The sequence below is a fragment of the Pagrus major genome, chromosome 11, assembly GCF_040436345.1.
Source record: "Pagrus major chromosome 11, Pma_NU_1.0".
NCBI classification, from domain to species: domain Eukaryota; kingdom Metazoa; phylum Chordata; class Actinopteri; order Spariformes; family Sparidae; genus Pagrus; species Pagrus major.
Genome location: NC_133225.1, coordinates 10,711,741 through 10,735,859, shown reverse-complemented (window position 1 = coordinate 10,735,859; position 24,119 = coordinate 10,711,741). Strand labels below are relative to the sequence as shown.

Below are 24,119 nucleotides of genomic sequence, written 5' to 3'. Positions count from 1 at the left end.
AGTCAGTTGAAAAATGCTCACAGTGAATCTTGCTGTTCAATTTTTGCAACAGAATTTAACACAAGAAATGAAATATTGGATTCGACCGGATTTTATGGGTGTGATTCGTCTGAACAGATCTCAGTGCCAGGATCTAAATTGGAAAGACTTGATATTATTGATGTGCATATAAAATCAGGGCATTTTGGACCACTAACAAAATTATGGGGGGTATTTTTCTCTTTTACAAAATGTAATGGTTGTGTGATTTGAGTGGTGAGAGGGACAATTACTTGGGCCCAAACTACTTTTGAATTCTGCTCATCTGATAACCAGACTATAGTCTCTTTAATGAGATAGATAATGATAGGTAATGATAGAGTCTGATTTTGTATGCGTCTGAGTGACAGAACAAAAGAAAAAGAGGAAGCACTGTTCAAGTAGTTATATCTGCCCAACTCATGGCCGGTGGATGCAAACTGAGCAAGCAAGTGGTTTGTGTGGTTTAACAGCAGAGTGTGTGACAATCTGTCATGTCAAAGTAGGACAGACAAGACTTTCTGTGTTATGCTGTGTGTAAAAATGTAGAAAGGTTATCTAGAAAGACAAGGACCTCGTTTTCCAGGAACACAGTGAGGTTTGGTCACAGTGGACTGAACAATACTTACTTTGCAGAAGTAACGTCAGCAAAGCCGCGAAATCCACCCAACTGCACCACCCACTTATTTCACTTCTCTGCCAGTCATAAAGACAGTTTTACTTGAGAACTAGTGAGCGGATGCAGTCTGAAATTCATGTAAATATAGATTTTCCTCTTTCTCAAAGGGAGATATTTGTCTTTAATTGAAGATGCAATCAACAGCAATCAATTTCAATTTTTTTGCTTTTCTACAATCCTCAAATGAAAATCTTAATTGTCAACATTTTGTGTGAAATCCTCATATTTTTTCCTCATATTAATTTTGATGGGAGCTTAAACTATTAGTTGATTAATTGTTTGAGAAAGTAATTTAATCAAACAAAACCTCTTCTCCAATGAAGAGATTTTTTGCTGCTTTTCTCTGCTTTAATGTTTTCGACTGAACATCTTTGGGTACCGGACTGTTGGTCGGAACAAAAAAAGACACGAGAAGACGTCAGCCTGGACATTTTTAAGTTTTTCCTGATATTTTACACACTAAATGATTTAATTAACACATTTTGTTACAGCAGTATATGCATTCGTTCTAGCTTTCATACAAAATTCAAATGTACACTAATGAGCTGAATACCAAAAAGAAAAATAGATCAGATGTTTATAACATGAAATGCTCATTGTTTTAAGATTGCAACTGGATATTATCAAGTTATTAAATCATACAAACTTATCAAGTATAGCAAAAAACTTTTCTTGTTATAAAAATAGAAAGTTGTTGTAACATAATGTCACATAATAACATAATAATATTATGTGAAAATATCTTTTTTTTAAATGTGAAAATATCTAACTATAATGTATAAAACTTTATGATATAATGATAAATTATAATGCTATTACAAGATATATAGTATATTGTTAGGAGTTATCACGCTATAAAATGATTCACATTATAATGTAAAACATTTTGTCTTATAATGATAAATTATCATGTTCATCAACAAGATAAAAAAAATAAATAGGATATTTTTATAACAAGAAAAAATTCATTTTGAAACAATGTTTGTTATCACATTACATTATGAAGTTTTAAATGTTATAACAATAGTGACATAAAACTTATTAACGTAGTGTTTTTACAAGAAAAGTTTCTCATTTGTATTTTGTAATAATGTGAAAACATCAAACTTCTGATGTTATAACATGACACCGAAACTTTTTTTTTGTTTTTCTGGTGTGGGCAGTGACACGCTTCCTTAACCCAGTAGTTACCTGTTTTTGTTCAATAACTCCATCAGACCTCACAGCAGGCCGACAGACCTCTCACGCAGAGCGAGAGATGTGGTGGTCAGTGTGTCTGTGTGGTGGTTTGATCACAGAGGTGGAGCAGAGTTTAAAGTAGGACGAGAGGCTACGAGCTGCGTACATACAGAGAATGGTTGTGTCAAGCCAGAATACTCTTTGTGTATTATCAGCAAGAGGATCAGATTTCTTTGGTCTTTTATTCAGTTTGTTTGATGTTGACTTCTCGGCTGGCCAAATAAGATATTTAAAGATACTATCTGTGTTGCTGTATATAATGTCTCAGTGAGAACCGCTCTGTGAGAAGTGTGTATATCCACACAGTTCCTTTGCCATTTCAGTTTCATTTTGTTGCCACTGATGCACTTGTTGATTAATTAAGTTACTTTTGAAACATGAGTCAGACGTTTTGAGCGACTGTTTTGTGCAGGACAGATGAAGTGTTGTGCTGCAGAGTGTAAACTGTGTTTGCACTTCATGATTGTGAGAACAGTGATGAAAAAAAAGGTGCTAAAGAAACTGCAGTGTAGAGAGTGTTGGCTACAGTGTGGTTGGTGTCAAACCACAGTCTATAGTAGGTTTATTTTAAATTTTAAAGATATTAAAAGATGAGCTATCATTTAACATTGTTTAGTAGGTGCACCATATTAAGCACTATATGTGCAGACATTTATATTTCCTGATAGTATTATAGTTATTCTTTAGTATTTCAGTATTGCAAAGGATGTGATGACAGTAGATAATTAATTTCACGGCACTTGCCTGGTAGTGACCAACTGTAATAGATATGAATATAAAATACATTTTTAGAAAAAGAAAGAGGAAGTTACTAATTAGTATAATTGCTGCATGTTTATTTTAGATCACAAGGCCATTCTTTATCTGAGATATAATATGAGATAGGTTATTTTATCACCGGGTTTTTGTGGAAAGTAAATTGATTTCATTTCAGTGAATAACAATTTATTACAAAATATAATATAAGCTATTATGACAACTTTCTTTTCCCCAGAATATATTTCTTATTGATTCAAAACAAATTTTTAATGATGGTAGAACATTTTTTTTAATTTTCATCAATCTTCAATCTTTATTTAGTTCCTGTGAGAAAACAAACAACAAAACATTTTATACTCTGTTCTGTTCACTTGGTCCCACAGCCTAGTTGCAGTGTTATAACATAATGGTTGATAAATCAACTTAATGGAAGGTTTTCAGCCAGATAAGTGAAATTCATCCTGAATATTAAATCCTATTCTTACTTTTGAATGCAGCAGAGGATCCTATCTATGCCAACACTCGTCCTGTGGTCAACAAGCAGCCCTCACCTCGGCCGAGGATGCCGGCGGACACCCTGAAGACGGCTTCTTCATCTCAAAACCTCCGAAACCCGAGTCCCAAGAGGTACGACGACGACACAAGGAGATACAGACACTGAAGAAGACATGGACCTCACATTTCTCTTACTCAGCCCCTCCTCATTTGTACTCACAGATTGTACTCACTGCAGTGAAAGTTGAATGAGATGTCTGTTATATTATCACGTTTCTTATTTTATCAGATGTTATTTGGCTCCTCTCTTAAAGATGCACTATGTAGTTTGGGGGATGAAATATTTATCAGAAGAGAAAGATTTTCCTTGACTTATTTTTTTATGCCTTAAAAAAACAAAATAAACAAACTCTCTTTGTTTTCATGACTGAATAAACCTTAAAGGACAACACAGTTTCATACTGTTTTACTCTGTCTATATGTGGCGGACCCTGCCACCATTCTAGCTTCAAACAGTGACCTTATTCTCCTCTGAGAACAGCTTGTTTATTCAGTTATGGAAAAAATGAATATTTCTGAGTTTGTATTATTACCTCATAAATATTGTAAAGTTTGAATTTCTTCTCTAAAACTACATAGTGGCCCTTTAAACTGGAAATGTACAGTATATCCTCTGAGAACTTCTTGTAAAGTACCTATAATCGGCCACTAGATGGCAGACGGTGGACACTTTTAAAGGATAAAGTTGTTTTTTTTTTCTTTTCTTTAATGTATTTCAACACCTGATAATATTTCAATATGTTGCCAACAGCAGCTTGTGTGTAGTAAACAAGCAAAAACTGGCCAAATGTTTTATTCTTGTATGAATGAAGTGAATTTGACTGACATGTTTTTCTATGAAGTGTGCTTATTATTGTTTATATTCAATCTCAGATGCTGTTTTGTTTTGTTTTTTGTTTTGGCTGTACAGTTATTAACCTCTTGAATGTTAGTATATGATGTTGACAGCATCCTGCCACAATGTCACAAGTTGATGTTACATTTGAATCAAAATAAAAACAAATTAGAAAAGTATTATGGTTTTTGTTTGGCGGTGTCACAGCTGATTGGTTGCCAAGTGAGTGTGTTTTGCGAGAGGTACAATCAAGAGTCACATGACCAGGCAGTGCCTACCGCTGAGAGGGAGAGAGAGAGAGAGCTGCCAGATAATCGCTCCCTGCAGGAGTTAGATGAGCAGTGATCGTTACAGGTGGAGCAGAAAGCGTCGAGGCGGATCCCAGAGCAGACAAACCAACAGGAGCTTCATGTAGATCCTGACTCCTGGCAGCTCCCGGTGAGTCTGATGCGGACCGGAGCCGCTGTTGTGACTTCTCGGCTTGTTTGTGCGCAGCTTCGTCCCGCAGGATTATGATTTTTTTTGTTGTGGAGGGGGGGATTGGATTTGGGCAACCTGTGGTGGTGGTGGTGGTGGTGGTGGTGGTGTGGTTGTGGAGGGCACTGTAACTTGTCTGTCTTATCTAAGATTATAGGAGATCCTAATCTAATAATAGCAGAAAGCTAGACTAAGCAGTAGTAGGATGTGCGTTAATGCTGCCTAACAAACACTTAACAGGAGACAGACGCTCAAACTTGTAGGGTCCCTGCTGAGGCTGCAGGACAAGAGTGAGAGCTGCGGATCTGTTGGTTTGGAGCACGAGTCAGACTGCATTTATTAAGCTTAAGTACACACATTGTATCCATTGAAAACAAGTGACCAACCACACCTACAACTGGACAAATCTCTTTGCAAACAGTCCATAAAAAAATGCATTCCTGTTTGGGAAATCTATGCAGCCACATTAATAATTCACTAAAGGAAAACTTCAATATTCTTGTGTTTGTCTGCTTGATATAAGGGTTAAGATGACTTGTTTTCTGCATGGTGAGAGTTTTTAGCACATGATGTGTGTCTGGCTGAGCGAGCAGAGGATATACTAAGTGCTGGCAGTGCACTTACTCGGGGGATTGACCAATTTTAGCTGTCATACTGCAGCTCAGTGGGGTCACAGGGTGTCGAGGCGAGGCTGCACCGCCACACCACAAATAATACACTGGTACTCTGTGGTCAGAGCTGGAGATGATGCAAGTTTCCTTTTGCTTTGCCCCGCTGTATGTGCACTAGTAGTCAATGAAAAATGGTCAGTCAATGATCAGTCCTCAAATGCCTCCTCAAGCCAAAAGAAAGTACATTTTCTCCTGAACTCCTCCTGCTTTATGTAAGTGTGTGGCTGTCCTGTATGCATCCAGCCTGCACACGGTTGATCTACTACACAGGGAAAACACTGTCAGTTTAAATCGCAGCATCACTGATGCACATGTTGATTATAAACCGGTGTGTTTCTGCTCCTGTTCATCAGCACATTTAGCTGAGTGTTTGTCAGTGTAACAGGATGAAGGAGTAAAAGTACTTTAACCATACTGCAAAAATACTACACTACAAGTAAAAGTCCTGCATTCATAATACTTCTGTATTAATGTGTATGTTGTATTTTCGTGCTGTAGATGTTTACGGTTGAGCTCATTTGAACTACTTTATATACTGTTGGGTAGTTTAGTCTACAGCAACGCTTCATATTCTGTATGATCATCATATGTTTGTCACGTTGCTGTCCTTCATCTCTATAAAGTAAGCTTTTCATGAGGAAAACAACCTGTTTTCAGGGTTTTAAATTGTTTGTTTAGCTTAAAAGTACCCCCCAGGTTATCTGAAAAAGTCAAACTGTACCTGTACGGTTTTCACTGTAAAGGAGAGATAAAAAGCAGAGTAAGAAGTGCAATATTTACCTATGAGATGTAGACAAGAGGAAGCGTAAAGCTGCATCACATGGAAATGCTTAAGTAAAGTACAAGTACCTTGAATTTGTTCCTAAGTACAGTACTTGTAAATGCACTTAATTACTCTCAATCACTGCAAAACATACACATGTTTGTGGGTCTCATATCAGTGGCTTTTAGACTTTTGATAACACAATTCTGGAGCACCACAGCAGGAAGGAGCAGTTTGATGGTTGTGTACGGCACGTGACGGGCTGACATGATATTTTTAATCTCGTGTAGGCAGTTTTTTAAGATGTGATCTCTTGAAGCAGGCGGCCTGACGCTCTGGTGTGAAGAGAACGATCAGTTAGTTTTTCATATTTCGCTGTTGATTCACAACATTTTGTTTCTGATAGTTTCGTATCTGCTACTTTTAAGATCGTCTTGCCGGAGTGAAGTCATTTGTGTATGAGTTCACTAGTAATCAAGGCCACTGTTTTGATAATGGATTAGCAAAAACAACAAACATTGCCTTGTTGCAGCTTCTTCAATGTGAGAATTATCTGCTTTTCTTTGTTTTATGTTATTGTAAAGTGAATATCTTCGGACGAAAGATTATATCAGACAAAACAAGACATGAAGGCGCCGCCTTGGCTCTATTATCTGACATTTTATAGACCAAACAATAAATCGAATAATCAAGGAAACAATCAACACATGAGCATGTATTGAAATGATTGTTGTAGGTTGGTGAAGTTGAATAAAGTGACGGATTAAATCAGTTCCTCAGCTTTGATTTTAAATCCAACCTGAAGTGCTCGCCACGTTTTGTTTTCCTGGGTGTTTCCACGTCTGTCAGTGAACTTGTCACACAACACAAGCAGAACTGGCAGAGAAGTGCTCATATTTTTCCCTTTGTGCCGTTGCTCCTGCTGAGACTTGCCTGGGTGTGTGTGTGTGTATGTGTGTGTGTCTCTCAGTGTGTGCATTCGAGCGTGCATTCACACTCATCAGACTTGTCTCATCAATGACAAGTAATTTGTCTGAGCGGAGGCAATGATCTTATGAGACAGGTTGCTGCATTTTAAGTTTGTAGTTGTTGTCTTTATTCGCGTTAACTGTTGGTTAATGATACGTGTGGTAACAGGCTGGAAAATTGTACACACAGCATGTTTCTGAAGTATTGTTTTCAGCTAATTACAACTCTCCTGCGAGTCAAAACAAAAGGTGGCAGGCTACTGTCATTACGATGAAAGAACGTTTTTTTGTTTTCGGCCATCTGAGCTTGCAAAAATATAACCAGCTGCTGAACTGGGGTGTGTTTTCCAGTGAGTGTTTCACAACAAGAGGCTGTGACACAAGGAGTGTCAAAGGTGAACACCCTCCCACAACCGGTTTCCTGTTCAGGCCCCTGTGATGGTTCTCTGTGTCACAGCCAGCTCACTAGCCAGCCTGCCAGTGGGCAAAACAGGCAGTCAATCAGCCAGCCAGTGACTCAACCAGAATCAAACCTGTAAATCAGTTAGTCAGCCACTCAGGTGAATCAGTTACAGCCCGAGGAGGCCTCACCCATACAGCGCAGTGTGATGCAAAAGGAAGACGTGCACTACAGCCAGGTTCGCAGTCACGGCTCGCTCCAGCTGTTTGACTGTTCATTCGGTGGTGACAACAGTATGCTTGTCAGCGCACGTTTCAGGGTTTAACTGCAGCACGTAGTCATAGTGAGTATCCACGGTGGCGCGGTAGTATTGTAGATACGATGGAGGCTCCTGAACAGACTATAAATATCCTCACGCTTCATGTAGTTGAAGTGTCTGGAGATACTTGCTGCAGGGCTTCTTCAGCCTATTGTACGAGTTCATGTTCAGCCTCTGAACCTGCAGTTGTTCACACTTTCCTTCTTGATGAGTAAAAAACCCACCAGCAGCCGCAGTGCTGACCCTTCATGGATTTTTTTTTTTGCTTGGCATAAATTGTTCATGCGGGAAATGCATTTTCACATTTACATCTGGACTGAGAGAGATGTGAAGACACTATTTTAGTCACACTCTTGTTGTTTGTTCTGGTTTTCTAGATGCTCATCTTCCCTGACGCGGACTTTGTGGCTGCTGTATTTACATGCAAGCGGTGCTTCAAGTGTCAGATTGATTTTCAAGATAAACAAAAAGAGCAGTGTACTGTTCTTCATCGTATGCAGGTTCTGTTTGTGCCTAAACAATGTCATTCATGAATATTCCTCCTCTTCTATTATGAGTGTGTGTGATCGGGTCATGTGAAGTTGTACAGAGTGGGATAACACAGCTGTGTGTTTAATGACTGATCCTTGGGCAGGTTTTGCTGGCTGTACATGAATCAGCATTGATCCCCTGTAAACAAAAGATTTCACACCGGTCTTTCACCAGACACCCTTTGAGTTGGGAGAAAGCACACCCGATACGGTGGTGGTTTATTGTTATTTTGGTCACGAGGTGTCAAAGAAACAATGATTCAAGCTGAAAGAGAGAACTGAGATGAGATATTAAAGGAGCAACATCTCAGATGTGGCCAGAGGGTTGGTTTAAAGGAACATATTATGCTCATAATTCATAACTTTATTTTGGGTTACTACAAGAATAGGTTTACACGCTTTAATGATTAAAAAAACCATCAGTTTTCTCATACTGTCCTGTCCTGCAGCTCTGTATTCCCCCTCCTGTCTCTTTAAGGCCCCCCTCCTGAATACCCAGTCTGCTCTGATTGGTCAGCTCACACATGCCTGACCCAGCATCGCTAACAACAACAGAGCAGCTGTGCTAGGTCAGAGGGCAGGACTACTGACAAAGCATTTCAGGAGCAGTGTTTTCTGTGGGAGAGAGGATTTTCTGTTAGTGCGGACTTTTTAACTGTTGACATTCTTACAAAGACTTCTGTGTTTCAGAGATATCTACAGAAGTTAGCATGCTAACAGCTAGCCCCGGCCTGTCCTGTCACTTATTACCACTCTGTACCATCAAGAGGCGATAGCACGATAGCCCCCGTAGTTTCATCTGACAGATATATGCCAGCTAGCGTAATAAAAGAACAAAACAAACTCGCAAAATGTCAAGAAATGAAATACCCTTACTTCTATTTTCTTTACTAAACAGAAATATACAACCGAACAACTTCTGAATTCAAGTTTCTCTCTTTTACTGAACTAAGACGAGCTTAGTTGCCTTGTTAACTCATCGTTAACATTGTCTTTCCACAGCGGTAGCTAGCTACAGTCAAAGATAGCTAGCAAAGAGCAGCCCTTATCGGTTACTTAGGTCAAAATGCTGCCCCCTATGTTTTCAGAGCTACCTTCACACTCTGGCCATGTTCTGAAAAAAATAGACCTTTAACACAGAGATGAAAGGAAAATCTGCCACTTTACAATACTTGTTAATGCAAATGGTTAATAAATCATCCATCAAGTCTGCAGCTATTTATGATGGAGCGCCACTACAAGTGGATTTTGGCAATGACGAGGTAAAAGGTCAAACGGTCCCTGGGAGGGTCCTTCCTCACTGATTAAAAAGAACAAAGCACACAGCAATGATGGAGGACATAGAGACATAAATATGGGATAATAAAAAGTTTTTATTCATGCATCATTATGGATATTTTAACCTTACTTAAATCTTAGAGCTGCACGACTCAATATTTTTATGAACAATACATCAAATGACTAACTGTACTGTAGAAAGGTAGAAACCTACAGAGAATTATAAGATAAAACTCTGCAGCTTCTTTCAGCTCTGAGGAAAGTTTTTAAGTCTAGTTGTTATAACTGAATGTTTTAGTTTTCTGGCCCACAAACTCTGCAGCAACCTGGTTGTGAGCCACAGCAAATAAAGCTCTGATGAGCCAACTGTAAGCCTCCTGTCCAAAGCTAGCAACTACCCAGTGAAGACAGGGGAGCATTTAGCAGCTAAAGAGCTACATTTCCCCCTGTGGAGTCGTTGAAGACCTGAACAGACCTAAAGCAGAGTAAATATTTGACTTACTTCTGTCAGGTGGCCGAACACACGACTCCTAATGATGCTGCTCTTTGTCTGTAGGATCATGTGTGAATAAGTTGCAAAAATGTTCACCACAATACATTTACATTACAAGATTGTAGCATGTCAGTGTGGTGTTTTTAGCTTGTTCCACTGCCACAGATTGAAAACAATAAATCAATGAAAGCGGTTTTAAACTAGAATGGCACTCAGGAGAGTGCATACCTCTGCCAAGGCCCAATAGTCCCCTTTAATTTAATCAAGCTCAATCATATTTGTTACCATATAGCATCTGACAATAACCACCCTGTCTGAAACCATATTTAAACTAGCCAGATCCAATTTTCTTTATGAGGATCTGCCCCACATTTTACACTCTCATAGATACCAGCCAGCTAAATACACCTGATTTTTTTTCTACGAAGATCCACGCATCATTCCCTGAGAAAGTGACGAAAATGTAGAAAAACGCCCTATCTCGCAATGTTAAAGAAATAAATTCTTAGATACATCCCTTTATCCTGATCTGCACCAAAAGTTAATGGGGTCTATTCTGGGCCGAGACCCATCCTCCATCCAAGTTTCATGAAAACCCATTCAGTAGTTTTTGTGTTATCCTGGTGACAAACCAACAAACAGACATGAGGAAAACATAAACGCTTGAATTAACTTGACTAAATTTAAGGGTCCTCTTTTATGGGAGAAAAATTCACCCCTGTGCAGCTGGTAACTTGTAACTTCAGCTGTGCGTCCCTCCCCCCCTCAGACCCCGTCCACACGTGCACATGTCCCTGTGTGAGTGTGACCGTGGATAAACAAAGGAAGAGAAACGAGGGACAACTGCTGCGTGCTCTTCTATTGATATAGCCATACCTGCCTGTCTGCACCGTTTGGAAGTCTGTCAAACTCTGTGAGAAACGACCTGCAGTCATTCCACTCAGCTGTAACGCTCAGCCTACACCCCCACCCCTCCCCTCCGTCGTCACCTCACCCTCACAGCCTGAAGGGAAAGGCGCTCAAGACATTGGTGCTCTGACAACAGATGAGCAGTCGTATACATGCTGCAGCTCGTCTCGCTGTGTCAAGTAACAACAAGGTGGGAGCATGGCAGTTTGTCGCAAAACGCACATTCAAAAGTGAGGTTGTTCTGAGGCTCAGGGGAGCGAGCGCCTGGCTGTCTCTCGAGGAAATTGGGATGCTGTCATTTTAGTTTCTGTCAACAGGCAGGGACTCTGTGGTGTGTGTTTCAAAGGATGCACCTCAATGAAATATGCTGTATTTTTTCTCTCTGCGAGCTAAAAAATCTAAATAACAGTTGCAAAGCAGCTGTGTGGTGCGGCTGCTCTCGAGCAGTGTGCACCAAGAAGATAAGGGTGTAGTTTTTTACCTTGCGAGTCTGACTCAAGTATGCTTTGTGTGTTATTCTGAGAAAAGGTGCCTTGATGAATTTTGAATGAGGCTGCACTACTCAGTTAGTCAAAGCAGAAACGAACTCGGCAAAGAAGTGGTAAGTCTCAATTCAGCAGGAATCCCAGCGTAGGGAGGGATGGAGCGCCAAAGCAGTGGATTGTTGTGATCTGCATGCATGCCCGAACCTGAACTGATCCCCCTCTACTGCTTGAACCCCGCTGAGCCCAGAGGAAGCAGGCTCTTATCAGGGAGGAGGACAGGAAGACACAGAGTGGAGGAGGAAGAGAGAGTGGGGGCTGGTGGGCAGCGGGGCACTCTGCAGGAATCAGTTTCCTTTGTCAACTTTATGACTTTTAATATGTATGACTGTGAGTGGGGCTCACATGTAACAATGAGGCTGAGTCTGGCCTTGTTTTGCCTACTGTACATAAAGGATCCCCTCCACACATTAAAGGATAAGCTCACCCAAAAATGAAAATCCAGTCATTATCTACTCAGCTCCATGCGGATGGAAAGTGTGAAGTTTCATAGTCCAGAAAACATTTCTTGAGTTTCACAGCAAAACAGTGTTGCAGCGTTTTCCTAAACAACTGAAGTAGACGGAGACTTGTTTTAAATTGTAAACAAATAACCCACTGAAAAAAACACACAAACATAAAATGTCTCCATACTGCTCGTCCGGTGTAATCCAAGTCTTCGAGTCACTATTTACACCTTATTTTAAGATGTAATCTTCATTGTAGCTGCTAAGCTAAAAAGCGTTAGCACGCACTCCATCTGAAGTGGGTGCACAAGCTTGAGGATGTAAATTTGGGATCTCTGAGCTTCTGGAGACTTGAATTATGCTGTACGAGCTGTACGGAGCCATTTGATGTTTTTTTAAACAAGTCCCCATCTACTTCACTTGTGTAGGAGAATGCTATTTTGCTGTAAAAACAAAACTTCACCTGACTTTCCATCCACACGAGGATGAGTAGATAATGACTGAATTTTGATTTTTGGGTGAACTGTTCCTTTAAGGCACATACATAGAAATCCTCTAGTGTGTGTTGCATGGTTAGTCTATTCTCAGTGTTGGTGCATTGGAGGCTTCAAGTTTCTACATCATGCCGGTGTATGCCGAGTATTGGACCAGGATTGGCTTTAAAACTACTTGTGATGTCACAAATCATGCTCATAGGCCCGCCTCTTAAAATCAGATTTTCAATGAGCACAGAGAAAATTTACACTTTCAGCAAATGAATGTGAAAACAGCCTTCTAGCGTAAAAAACACATTTTGATTGGATGGGAAAATATCAGCAAGCAAGCAAGACATGTTTATGTATGACAGTTTCCCTGCCCTCACAGCTTTTGTCTATTTTCACATTTTTAAACTTGAGGTAGTGAGCAGAATAAGCTCCAACGATTTTATATGTAAGGACCATTTCACTTGTCACAAGGAATGTCACTCTGCTTGTGAAAACATTTTTTTAATGTCTTCTCTGGCTTTGAAGGGAGCTTTTCGAAAGTCTGAGAAAATAACCAGGTCAGCAGGGTTATCACGGATCGGGCTCGGAGAATACAAATTTCAACCGAGCAGAAAAGCCTCTGTTACAGAAGTGGGTAAACTTGGGAGTTTGAAAGGCATTTACCAGGCAGAGAGAGTCTAAGGAAAGATGCTTTTGAGTTGCATTATGAGAATTGCATGATCAGATTTTTTTTTATGGACTGTTATATCTACAAATCTTAATGAAAGTGCAATGTTCTTATGTCTCCGTTCTCTGGTTAAAGATCTGAAGCTCAAGTTCTTTCATTCATGCTTACTCTGAATTCACCACATAGATAATCATGATAATCACTTGAAAATGAATGAGAAGAGGGGATATCAAATCTTTAAGAAGCTCCTCTCCATGAATAGTGAAGTATACAACAGAAAAAGTGGAGAGAAATAAGGTTAAGGAGGTAAACCAGCGGCCGTATTTCTTTTTGAAGTTATTATATTATCCATTTTGTCCATTTCAAATCTTAGCATTAAAATCACTCTTTCTTCATCTTGAGGCTCTTTAATAATTGAATGCATATCTTTCCTAGATGTGGCTACCATTGAAGATGATCTCCTCCAGCACCCCTCACCAGTAGCCGGGCAGCATGGCTTCTGCTCCTCCTTCCATAGAGGACACCAGTGGCTCATTAGCGCTGCGCTGGAGGCTAACACCGACATAGATACTCACCACGTAGGACACCGACTATAAGCTGAACCGAGGGAGGCTGAGCTTCACTGCACAGGAACTGGTTCAAAATACGGATGAACTCCCTTTTGAGGAACTTTAAAAACAAAGATGACTTGTGCCGGAGCAGCACATGTGCGGGACAGTGACCAGACCAAACAGCAACATCTGGACTGAGACTCTGGACCATGTTCTGTCTCTGATTGGGTTGATTCTGTGGCAGAGCTGGACTGTGCAGCTCTTCCACACTTGGACCAGGACTCTGAGCCATGTCTCTTTTCTCAGCCCTGAGCCTCATCTGTGGATTAATGCTCCATGTTTCATTTAGCACACTCAACACTCACTACGGTATCCCACGAAAGACTGTCCCCTACCAGAGTAAGTCAGACTGACACAACTCCAGTGTAGCTGCTTGGTTTTTTTGTGCCTGCTCAGTTGAGCTTCTAAAATTTCAGTGAATTTGCATTTTGTTTTTGTTGCAGGAGCCTTTTTCACAGCAGCTAAAATGTAGAAAAGAGAATAAAATGAAATGCAGAGTAGTCATGCAAATGTTCTCCCGTTTAGATGAGCTGAAGACGTTCAGAGAAGACGGGATCTTCAACTACTCCACTATGCTTATGAGAGACGACCTGGATGTGCTGCTGCTGGGGGCCAGAGAGGCCATTTATGCTCTGGACATCAACAACATTTCCGTCAGAAAGGCTGTGGTAAGAAACAAAAAGTGAATGTGCAGGTCTGATTAGCGTTGTTTTCTTTTAAAGCTGTTGTAAAATAACTGATAAACACTCACATGAATGCAGAACAGTTAGTTATTAACATGCAAAGACAAGAAATTGAGAGATTTATTGAACATTTATGAGATCCCATATTAGTGGTTAAAAACATCTCATCAAATAATCAATACGCCGCTCAAGGCTGGCCCAATCATTAATTTAATCTGTGTTTTCCAAACCTATTAGTTTATAACCCCTTAAAATGGAGTCATGGCGAGGTTATAGTGGTGTGGATGGAAGTAATGAGGCATGTTTGATGTGATGCTTTTTTTGAGGACTTAATGTAAAAGTATCCAGTATTTCACTGGAAAAAGGCACAAATTTGAAAGAAGTTTTTTTTTAAAAAAAAAACACATTTTCAGAAACAGAAGTAAATATTTGTTGCATCCTCAAATTCTCATCCCTCTAAAAGAGACATTTTATGCTAATTTTCAGGTTCAAAATTGATCAGAGCAGCTGTGCTAAACCAATTCTTACGTGCCAAACTAGCCACAAGGCATAAATTATGCAAATTATGACATGGTGACGTAGTGTGATGTCACAAAGTCACGGAATTGGAGGCGGGACTACTGACGAGGAGCTTCACCTTTTTAACTTTCAAGATCTTTTACATGCACAAGAACAAAAAACAAAAAAGCATAAAAGATCTCCTTTAATCACCGTGCGACCCCGGGTTGAGAACCAGTAGTTTGTGTCACACAAATCGTAGCCTCTTGTTGCCTTTAACCAACTTTTTGGAAGCCTTTGACCAGCTCTCGTCATTCCTCTGCTTAGTGTTTTCTTTGTAAATCTTTCTCTGCTATCTTTTACTGTGTATTTTGGCTGAAGATATGCTCACAGACACACGTTCGATTGATTAGAACTGCTCTCAGTTCAGCACTGTTCTCTATTTGTCCAGTGCTTGTTTGCATTAGCAATTTGAATGAATAATGGTCTTGTTGAGTTCTAGACAGCTACCTCATTGTAGTTACACAGCTAACAGTCGCAACTGAAGTTTTGGTATTGGTGTCCCAGCTTGCAGGTACTCCCCTCCAGACTGAACTGACTGGTCTCAATGTCAGACAAACAATGAAATGTGTGAGGGTAAACGGGATGCAGCAGGGTTGCGACACTTTTCCTGCATGCTTTGACATGACACTTTTCCTCTGTTGATGCAGGTGTATTGGCGGGTTACTGAGGAGAAGCAGAGGGAGTGCAAGTACAAAGGAAAACATGCTGAGGTTTGTGTAATGTCTTTCAAAACCGCGCACTCTAACTTTCACTTCTAGGGTTTTAAAAGATGACGGGTGACTGGAGTTTACTCCCCGCTGTGGTTTATCTCATTTGTAAATCATTTATACGAGAGCGCTCTCTTTTCCTCTTCCTCCTCAAGTCTTTACGTTGAATTCTCTTTGAAGTGCTCTGCGCACAGCTTCAAACTGAATGTCCAAATAAAGGCTTGAGAAGAAAATGCATGTACACAGCCTTGACCTTTTGGCCAGCAGCTCCACTCCTGGCATTCAGGGCTGTCAGTGTGTGTATGTGGCATGTTTGTGTTTTTGCGGCTGAACTAACACAGCTCTGACCTTGGCATTCTCTCTGCTGGATCTTGTTGCAGGTGGAATGCCGAAACTACATCCGAACCCTGCACAGAATGAACGACACCACGATTTATGTGTGTGGCACAAATGCTTTCAGCCCCACCTGTGATTATTTGGTGAGTATACACCAGAAAATAAAGTTAGTTCAGAGGAAGTGTTTCTGTAAAAAACTGTGCCCTTTTTCCTTTTCTTCGATTATCAACCTGTCATTGGCTTCTACTTCTTTAGTGGTTCTGCATTTTTAAAGGTTGAGGCACTCTCGGATCTAAATACAGATCGATCTAGTGAATAAAGCGGATCTAGGTGCTAAAATACTAAATATGAGCCATCATGACTTGTGTAGTTGTGATGTCACAACTATACAGTCACTGACCTCAGCCACGCCCCTAGAATGGCCAAGGTTGCAAAAACACCTGCAGAGCTGATGTGGAAACGTGGTGGGCGGTGCCTGCTCAGGCCTGTGAGAGCTGACCAATCAGAGCAGGAAGAGACGGGAACTGAAACAGAGTGTACCGAGGGTGAAGAGAAGCATTGTCCTGCAGCATTGGACAATATGACAATATGACAAAATGAAATAAATAAAAAATAAAATATGAACCAGAAAATGAGCAAAATATGGGACCTTTGAGTCTCAATGATTTTCATAAAACAACTTTTTTTTTAGCACATGTCTCTTGCAAGTTAAATGTATTGGGGACTATTTTAAGTTGCAGATTTATACACATAACAGTGAGTGTATTTCCAGTAGTAGGGCGGGAGAGGGATGAGGGATTGACTCATAATAAAATAAAGTGCCCATTTCAATCACAATAATGGAAGTCAGTCAGTGCAACAGCGTGACTCACTGATGTGTTTTCAATTCTTTTCAGTCAACAACAGAAGTCTTTAATTAATTTTTTTTGGGATTTTATTTTACAAAAAGCAAAATATAGAATATCATCCGATTTATTCGATAAGACAAGCAGCAATAACTGTGCTCGAATGCTGCAGTTAAGCAGCAGTTCCTTTAATATGCTTTTTCTGAATTACATTAAGAATCCTCTCTTGTAATTCAGTCAACATAATTTTCTTGGCAGGAGGTCTCACTGCGCTATATATCCTTCTAATGGGCGTATTGGCTGCGATTTTAAAAAAAGGTTTAAGCCTGTCCCTTGTACTGTTGGTGTTGGCTAATTAATTGTCATTGTTAGTGAGTGTATTTGGATCTTCCATCTTTGATGCATCACCAAGGAGAATGTGTAGAAAAACAAGGAATATTTTACTTTAAGGGATGGGCATTCTTAGTCAGTCTTTGGCCTCCGCAAGATATCGGTTGGACAAAAATGTAAAACAGAGGCTGAGTCAAAGGGTGTATCTTTTGTTTACTTTAGCAAATGGTGAGTAATAATGTAAATAAAGATAATCAAATGGGTGATAACATGCAGATCCATGGAAAAGTCCTGTAATTCATCCTGTACCCTGATACTGTGTCTGCGTTTTGTTGTGAGTAAAATGGCAGGTTTTCGTTCTTTTCTCTCTCTTCACAACTTTTTCTTTCCTCTCTCTGGCTGTGTTTCCGACAGACGTTTGTTAATGGACAGCTGAGGCTGGAGGGAAAGCAGGAGGAGGGAAAGGGGAAGTGTCCTTTTGATCCCTTCCAGAGATACTCCTCCCTCATGGTTGGTAAGTGTCTGAGTCAGGTTTATTGCCAAAGAGAACAAAGCAGAAAAATACTGCTGAACGTTCAAAGTGCACCAACAGAAGAGATCAGCGTGGATGATAACTGTGTGCAAATTTCACTCGCCACAAGACCCGAGCACCAAATGCATTGCACATGTCAGCCAGTATCTTTGCGAGTGCGACCTGCTCACTCCACACTAATTAGTCAGATAGTTGGTTCAGTCCAATAAAAGGCATATAAATGAGATGTTGTTCCAACTTAATATGAATAATGGATCTCCAGGAATTTTCCTTCATCTCTTGTTCCTGTCCAACAGGAAATGACCTGTATTCTGCTACATCCATCAACTTCTTGGGCTCTGAGCCTGTGGTTCTGCGCAGCTCCGACTTGGCTCTCCGCACCGAGTTCAAGAGCTCCTGGCTCAGTGGTGAGTTCCTCCTCTGCAGAAACTAGCCATTTAATGTTTTACATAATGGTGTGCATAGTTTAGAGGGAGGTGCCTACAGGAACACTCTACTTATGCATGATGCAGTTGATGACATTTGTAAATATCCTTTAACATAACATGGAGGCAGAAGAAACACCTAAGCACCTTTTTTCGTGTTTTGTGATTCCAGAGCCAAACTTTGTCTACACGGACTTTGTGGGTGAGAGTTTTAATAGCCTTGACGGTGATGATGACAAGGTGTACTTGTTCTTCAGTGAGAACGCCATGGAGTACGACTTCTACAGCAAAGTCGTCGTGTCTCGAGTGGCCCGTGTCTGCAAGGTATAATTAAACATGTAACATTTCTGCATTGAAAGGTCTAAAAAAGACTAGACTTTACATACATTTTGTTGAATTGTGTACATAAAGAAGACATATTATGCTTTTTTGTTTTTGTCCTTCAGTGGTTTATATATTGTCTTGTGCATGTAAAAGTAAAGCTACAAGGCCCAAAGTCTGCACCAACGGAGCTCCTCTTTCCCATAGAAAACACTGCTCCTGAAACGCCTCGTCGGTATTCCTGCCATAATATGTCCCCTTCAAATGATCCCAAATGTTTCCAACAATGTTCAAACCAAGAGAAATCTGAAATTTTATTCAAGAAAACAGTGTTTCATTTCGTCGCCTGTCACTATGATTTCCAGGAAAACATCAGATGATACGTCAGTGAGGAAAGAAGTCAGCAAAAGAGACTAAATGTAACTTGACTAAAACTTTTGTAAAGTACCTCGTCTGTCAACATTCCTGCCCGAGTCACGTACCATAGATTACTATCCACATCGGTTGGTTGTTTTAGGATGATAACAACAGCCCTCATGATCCCACGCTACTTCACGACCTCATCAAACTACGGTTTTTGTTTTCATTGTTTTGATGGTGGCAGAAGTGACAAAAACTCTCTGCGAGACCTTTGGCATTGTCACAGATATTTTAAATAAACATAAATCGATGTGTTTTTTTAAGAGTGAGAAGGTTTAATAAAATTTCTGTATATTATGTGAAGATTTATGTTTGGCCTCACACTCCCTATCTGACACTGCTCCGGTTGTTGTGGTTAAGTTGAACTGCACATGACAGAGCGCTCTGTGTCTGTGTTTAGGGGGATATGGGCGGCCAGCGGACACTACAGAGGAAATGGACGTCGTTCCTGAAAGCTCGTCTGGATTGTTCCCTCCCTGAACCCAGCCTGCCCCCCATTGTCCAGGATGTCTTCCTGCTGAAGCACGACGACTGGAGGCAGAGCGTCTTCTACGCTGTCTTCACACCCCAGTCGTAAGTACTTACAATCAAATCCTGTGGTTTTATGGGTTATTGTTGACGTGCAACGAGGTAAGAAGTGAGCTGAGTAGTGAATACGGAAGAATGAAAAAGCTGTCTATATTAACACAGTTATTAGTCCAAAACAAAGCTTTAAGTTGGATTTTTTTAAATTGACCTTTTTCATTATGTCCATTGTAATTTAAGTTTCAAAGCAGTTCATATTTTTATTTCACAATCCTATGAATAAAACAAACACTTGGGAGTTTGCTTGACCAAATATGTTTGGTGTTTTCCAGGAGTTTGTCCCAGGTATCTGCAGTATGTGCATATCGTGTGTCTGACATTCGAAATATTTTCAACGAGGGCAAGTTTAAGACACCTGTTGCAGTGGAGACATCTCACGTCAAGTGGGTGATGTACACCGGAGACGTGCCGGTCCCCAGACCGGGAGCGGTGAGTCTAAATACTTTGCCAAAGAAGTGAAAGAGGATATTAAAGGGTACAAGGCAAACCTGAAAAACCCACATTTCTAAATTGAGGTTTTTTATTTCAGTGCATCAATAATGTGGCACGTAAGATGGGGATGAATCGCTCTCTGGACCTCCCTGACAAAACCCTCCAGTTCATCAGGGACCGCCCCCTCATGGACGAGGCTGTTCGCCCTCTGACAGGAGGGCCGCTGCTGGTCAAGAGGGGAGCTCTGCTGACTCGGATTGTCGTGGACAGTGTGCTGGCGCTGGACGGAGAGAGATATGCTGTCATGTTCATCGGCACCGGTAAACTATGAGATATCTAGTAGAGCAGGAAACTGATGTTGGGAGCTGTTAGACGGTTAACTTCTTAGTTTAGTTTGTGAATTCTTTGTAAATTTTTCTGGTTGGTTAAACTTACAGACCCTGACAACTTGTCAAAAATGTAAAATTTTGAGTTAAAGTCAAACAAGTTGAAGTGTGAAACTAACAGTTCAGTCCTTCAAAACTCAGCTCATCTCTTTTATTTGGACTTTATGGTTTGTTCCAATCAACCGTACGACTATCATCACATTTACATCCAAATGTTTGGGGCTCGGAAATTTGTGACATCACCTTTTTCCAGCTGAGCCCTACCCGCTTCAAACCAGTGAGAAAAGCAAGGACAAAAACACCAAAAGCATGTGAAAAGTACCAAAGCCCAGTGCTCAGAGTAAGAGTCTGATTGAGAAAATGTTTTTTCAGGGCTTTTTGAATGATTAAAAGTGTAGTTCCCTTAAGTGCACAATAAATGTATTAGCAGTTACGGTGATAAGTTACATACATATAAAACAAAGACATATAGATAAGCTCCTCACAGCACAAAAGAATAACATCAGGCTGTCAGCCGACATAACTTCAGTATGGGTTTATCAAAAAAGTGGTGTCTGTATATTCAAAATAGGACGTCCATAAAACAGTTAAAGGGTAACTCCATCAATGTAACACATTACAGTGTGTTAACAGGTCTTGGACTCGGTATCGACAGTTTAAAAACATATGATAAAAATCGCTACAGCAGAATCAGAGATATCTCCTTTTTTATTCCACACATCTTCTTCCTTTTCAAAACCTGATGCCTACATTACCCACAACGCAACCTAGCCACTAAGTGACATCACTGCAGGCAATTTAAAGCAGCCACCCCACTCAACTTTTAAAACCACCACAAAATTTGGTTGATCATTAACTTTAAAGGCACAATGGGAGGGTATATCTAAGCCAGGATGTTGATTGACAAATGTGTTTGTGTTATATGCGTATTAAAAGCTTTTTTTGGCTCCTGATAGAAAACGGTTACGTTCAGAAGGCTGTCAACTACAATGGAGAGATGTTCATCATCGAGGAGATTCAGCTGTATGAAAACCCCGTGTCTGTCAGCACCCTGCGCCTTTCGTCCAGCAAGGTAACTAATAACAGGGTCAATTCAGGTTCAATATGGTTTGTTAGCTCATCATTATCATAGATCATAGTTGTTTACTGCTGTTTTTCTTGGCAAATGTTGAACAACAAGCCTCAGTTGAAATTTATATCTCAATTTAAATAAGCTGTGACTTAACTGCCGATGACAGGCAGCAGGGAGGCTTCAGTGGTAATAAAGATTAAATGGTTTATTAATCTGTGTGTGTGTGTGTGTGTGTGTGTGTGTGTGCAAACACAGGGTCAGCTGTATGCAGGTTCAGAGTCTGGTGCTATCCAGATGCCGGTCAGTAACTGCAGCCGCCATGAGACTTGTGTGGACTGCATCCTAGCCCGGGATCCTTACTGTGCCTGGGACTTTACCGCCCAGCAGTGCACCTCCGCCTCCAGCTTATCCACCTCTAACACTACACTACAGAGTCTGAAGGACGGAGACGTCTCACAGTGTCCTCAGCCAGGTACGCTCCTTTTACCGGGTGTTAAAAAAAAAGTGAGTGTTACTCATTAGTAGGCAGCTGGACCAACCTTGTGTGTGTGTGTTTTTAGATCCGGTAGCAGCTGTGGACTTTACCCTGGTTCCAGGGAACAACATCCAGCTTCCTTGCCAGATCCACTCCAACTTGGCGCAGGTCCTGTGGCGATTCTCTGACCAAACACTTCATTCCGACAACAAATACTACATCTACAGCGGGGGCCTCCTCATCCTGAGTGCCTCTGAAACGGACGCTGGCCTGTACACCTGCGTCTCAGTCGAGCACATCAACGACAGGACTTACAACCGGACTGTGGCGGTTTATCAATTACAGCTCTACACTGGAGTGGGGGACAGCACTACTCCTGGCAATGAAGTGACAAATTCCTCAGACTCGCTGAATATGACTGCACCGGGGTTGAAGCCACACTCAGAAACTGAGGACCTGCTGTCCCCCGAGAATCAAAGAGACACTGGCAGGGTGGCTCGTTTGGAGGTGGCTGTGGCTCTGCTGTCGCTGTTCTGCCTCTCCCTCATCGGGGTCATATGTTGGAGATGGAGTCAAGGACGCTGGGGGTGTCTCAAGCTCACACAGCGCTCCAGTGAAAGCGAGGCAAAGAGGCAGTCAGCCGAGTATATGCACATCCCGAACAGAACTTCAGAGATAAAGCTCCTGGGACCTGAGTGTGGAAGACCTTGCAGTGCCAATAATAATCACTCTGCTGTTGACTTCAAAGGGAACGGGGAGCACCACTTCACACCTATGGCCAACATTTCAAGCCTGGACGGTCTGGGATACATAAACGATGAGTCAGAGATTTGACTCTGCTGAGGTATATAATTCAGTCGAGGCCAACGACAGTGCACTTATCATCTTCCTATAGATGCGCTACTGTAGAAAAGCTTTTCACATTATAAATTCCTTTGATTGGTGTCCCGTTTCTCCGCGCCAATTTCCAGCACTGTCTATTATTTCTGTACTGTGACTGGGCAGCTGATGTTCACTGAAGAGACTTCAGTCAGGATTTCTAGTGGAAATTTTCACTCCAGGAAGTTCTTGAAAAGTCATTTTTTGTAGCTGTATTTTTTTTGTATAATGACAAATGTGTGTAATATATGTGTACAGCCAATACCTTTTGTTTTTCAACTGCTATTTATTGTCACAATGAAGTTTTTATTTCAGCAATGATAACGCTTGTGATTGGAGTCTTGTAAATGGGGTCAACAGCAAGACTTTATCCTCTGATTTCCAGATGCATTTCATTTTATGGATCCTACTGTTTATTTAAGACAGCATTCATCAGTCAGGGAACATACTGTTCAGGCTGTGTTAATGATTAATCTATGACCTGTACTACTCTTTTATTTCCAGGCGGCTGTTAAAAAAAGATGAAAGATTTACTTCTGCAGTTAAAGGTCCAGTGTGTAGGATTGAGGGGCAGAAATGGAATACAATATTCCCAATTATGTTTTCATTAGCGCATAATCTCCTCAAACCAGACATGTGGGCTCGAGTCGACTTAAGTCACTGTTTTGATGACTTGTAACGTGACTTGACAGAAAAAGAAATGACTTGAGACCTGACTTGGAAGTTAAAGACTCACAATGTGACTTGGACTTCAATTCAGTGTCAAACTTTTTGAACAGGTTGGATAAATTGGCCAATTATATCATTATTAGACAGGTACTAATATACCTCATCTTTTCTCTTTATAAAACCAGGAGACTGCAGGTAAGACTGCAGGATTTTGGGAGAAAAGGGACTTGACTCGACTTGACTTGCCCTAGAAATGACTTGCTTGAGACTTGGACCAGAGGACTTGAATCACAAGTCTTTCATTACCGTAGAACGAGCCTTTAAATCTGCAGAGGGCAAATTCTCCTTCACGGAGTCACATGCACATTGCACTGCCATGTTTCTACAGTAGCCCAGAGCGGACAAACCAAACACATTGAATTTCCTAAAGAACAGGAAATAAACAAGGCACATTTTTTCTCTTAGAAGTGGGTTGTCAGTTTGATTCTCATAACTTCCCTCTGCTTAAACAGCCTGGGTTAGAACTTTTTAAAGAAAAGAGAAACAAACAGCAAATGAATTGGCCCGTTAGACTGCCAACAACATGGTCAAAGGGCAGGAATGAGCTTGTTATTATTATGATATATTGTATATTGGGCCAATGAATAATATCTGATAAAAAATGATAGCTGATAAAGAGACAATAATACAGAGCCAAATTGCTTTTATTGACTTAGCAAGCATCTACAGACTCCGATACAGTAGTTGGCAGTATGCACCTTTAAAGTTGGTATACGATACGCAAATTAACAAAGAAAAGAAGAAGAACAACAAGTTT

The 24,119-nt window shown here is 40.7% G+C and overlaps 1 protein-coding gene across 1 annotated transcript; it reads left to right on the top strand.

Moving 5' to 3' along the window:
• The first annotated feature begins 4,386 nt into the window (after positions 1-4,386).
• On the top strand, positions 4,387-22,957 carry LOC141004555 (semaphorin-4E). The gene is made up of 14 exons (XM_073476118.1): positions 4,387-4,523; positions 13,469-13,983; positions 14,170-14,312; positions 15,536-15,598; positions 15,976-16,074; positions 17,521-17,620; positions 17,935-18,045; positions 18,236-18,387; positions 19,205-19,377; positions 19,662-19,818; positions 19,919-20,141; positions 21,164-21,279; positions 21,535-21,751; positions 21,840-22,957. The coding sequence occupies exons 2-14, from the start codon at positions 13,875-13,877 to the stop codon at positions 22,586-22,588; spliced, it is 2,412 nt and encodes an 803-aa protein (XP_073332219.1). The 5' UTR covers positions 4,387-4,523; positions 13,469-13,874; the 3' UTR covers positions 22,589-22,957.
• Positions 22,958-24,119: the final 1,162 nt, after the last annotated feature.

Bases quoted from the DNA above. Each gene is read 5' to 3' on its own strand.
- LOC141004555 (XM_073476118.1), top strand. From the start codon at position 13,875: ATGTCTCTTTTCTCAGCCCTGAGCCTCATCTGTGGATTAATGCTCCAT. The intron at 13,984-14,169 runs GTAAGTCAGACT...TCTCCCGTTTAG, and splicing joins AAAGACTGTCCCCTACCAGA to ATGAGCTGAAGACGTTCAGA. The intron at 18,046-18,235 runs GTGAGTTCCTCC...TTGTGATTCCAG, and splicing joins CAAGAGCTCCTGGCTCAGTG to AGCCAAACTTTGTCTACACG.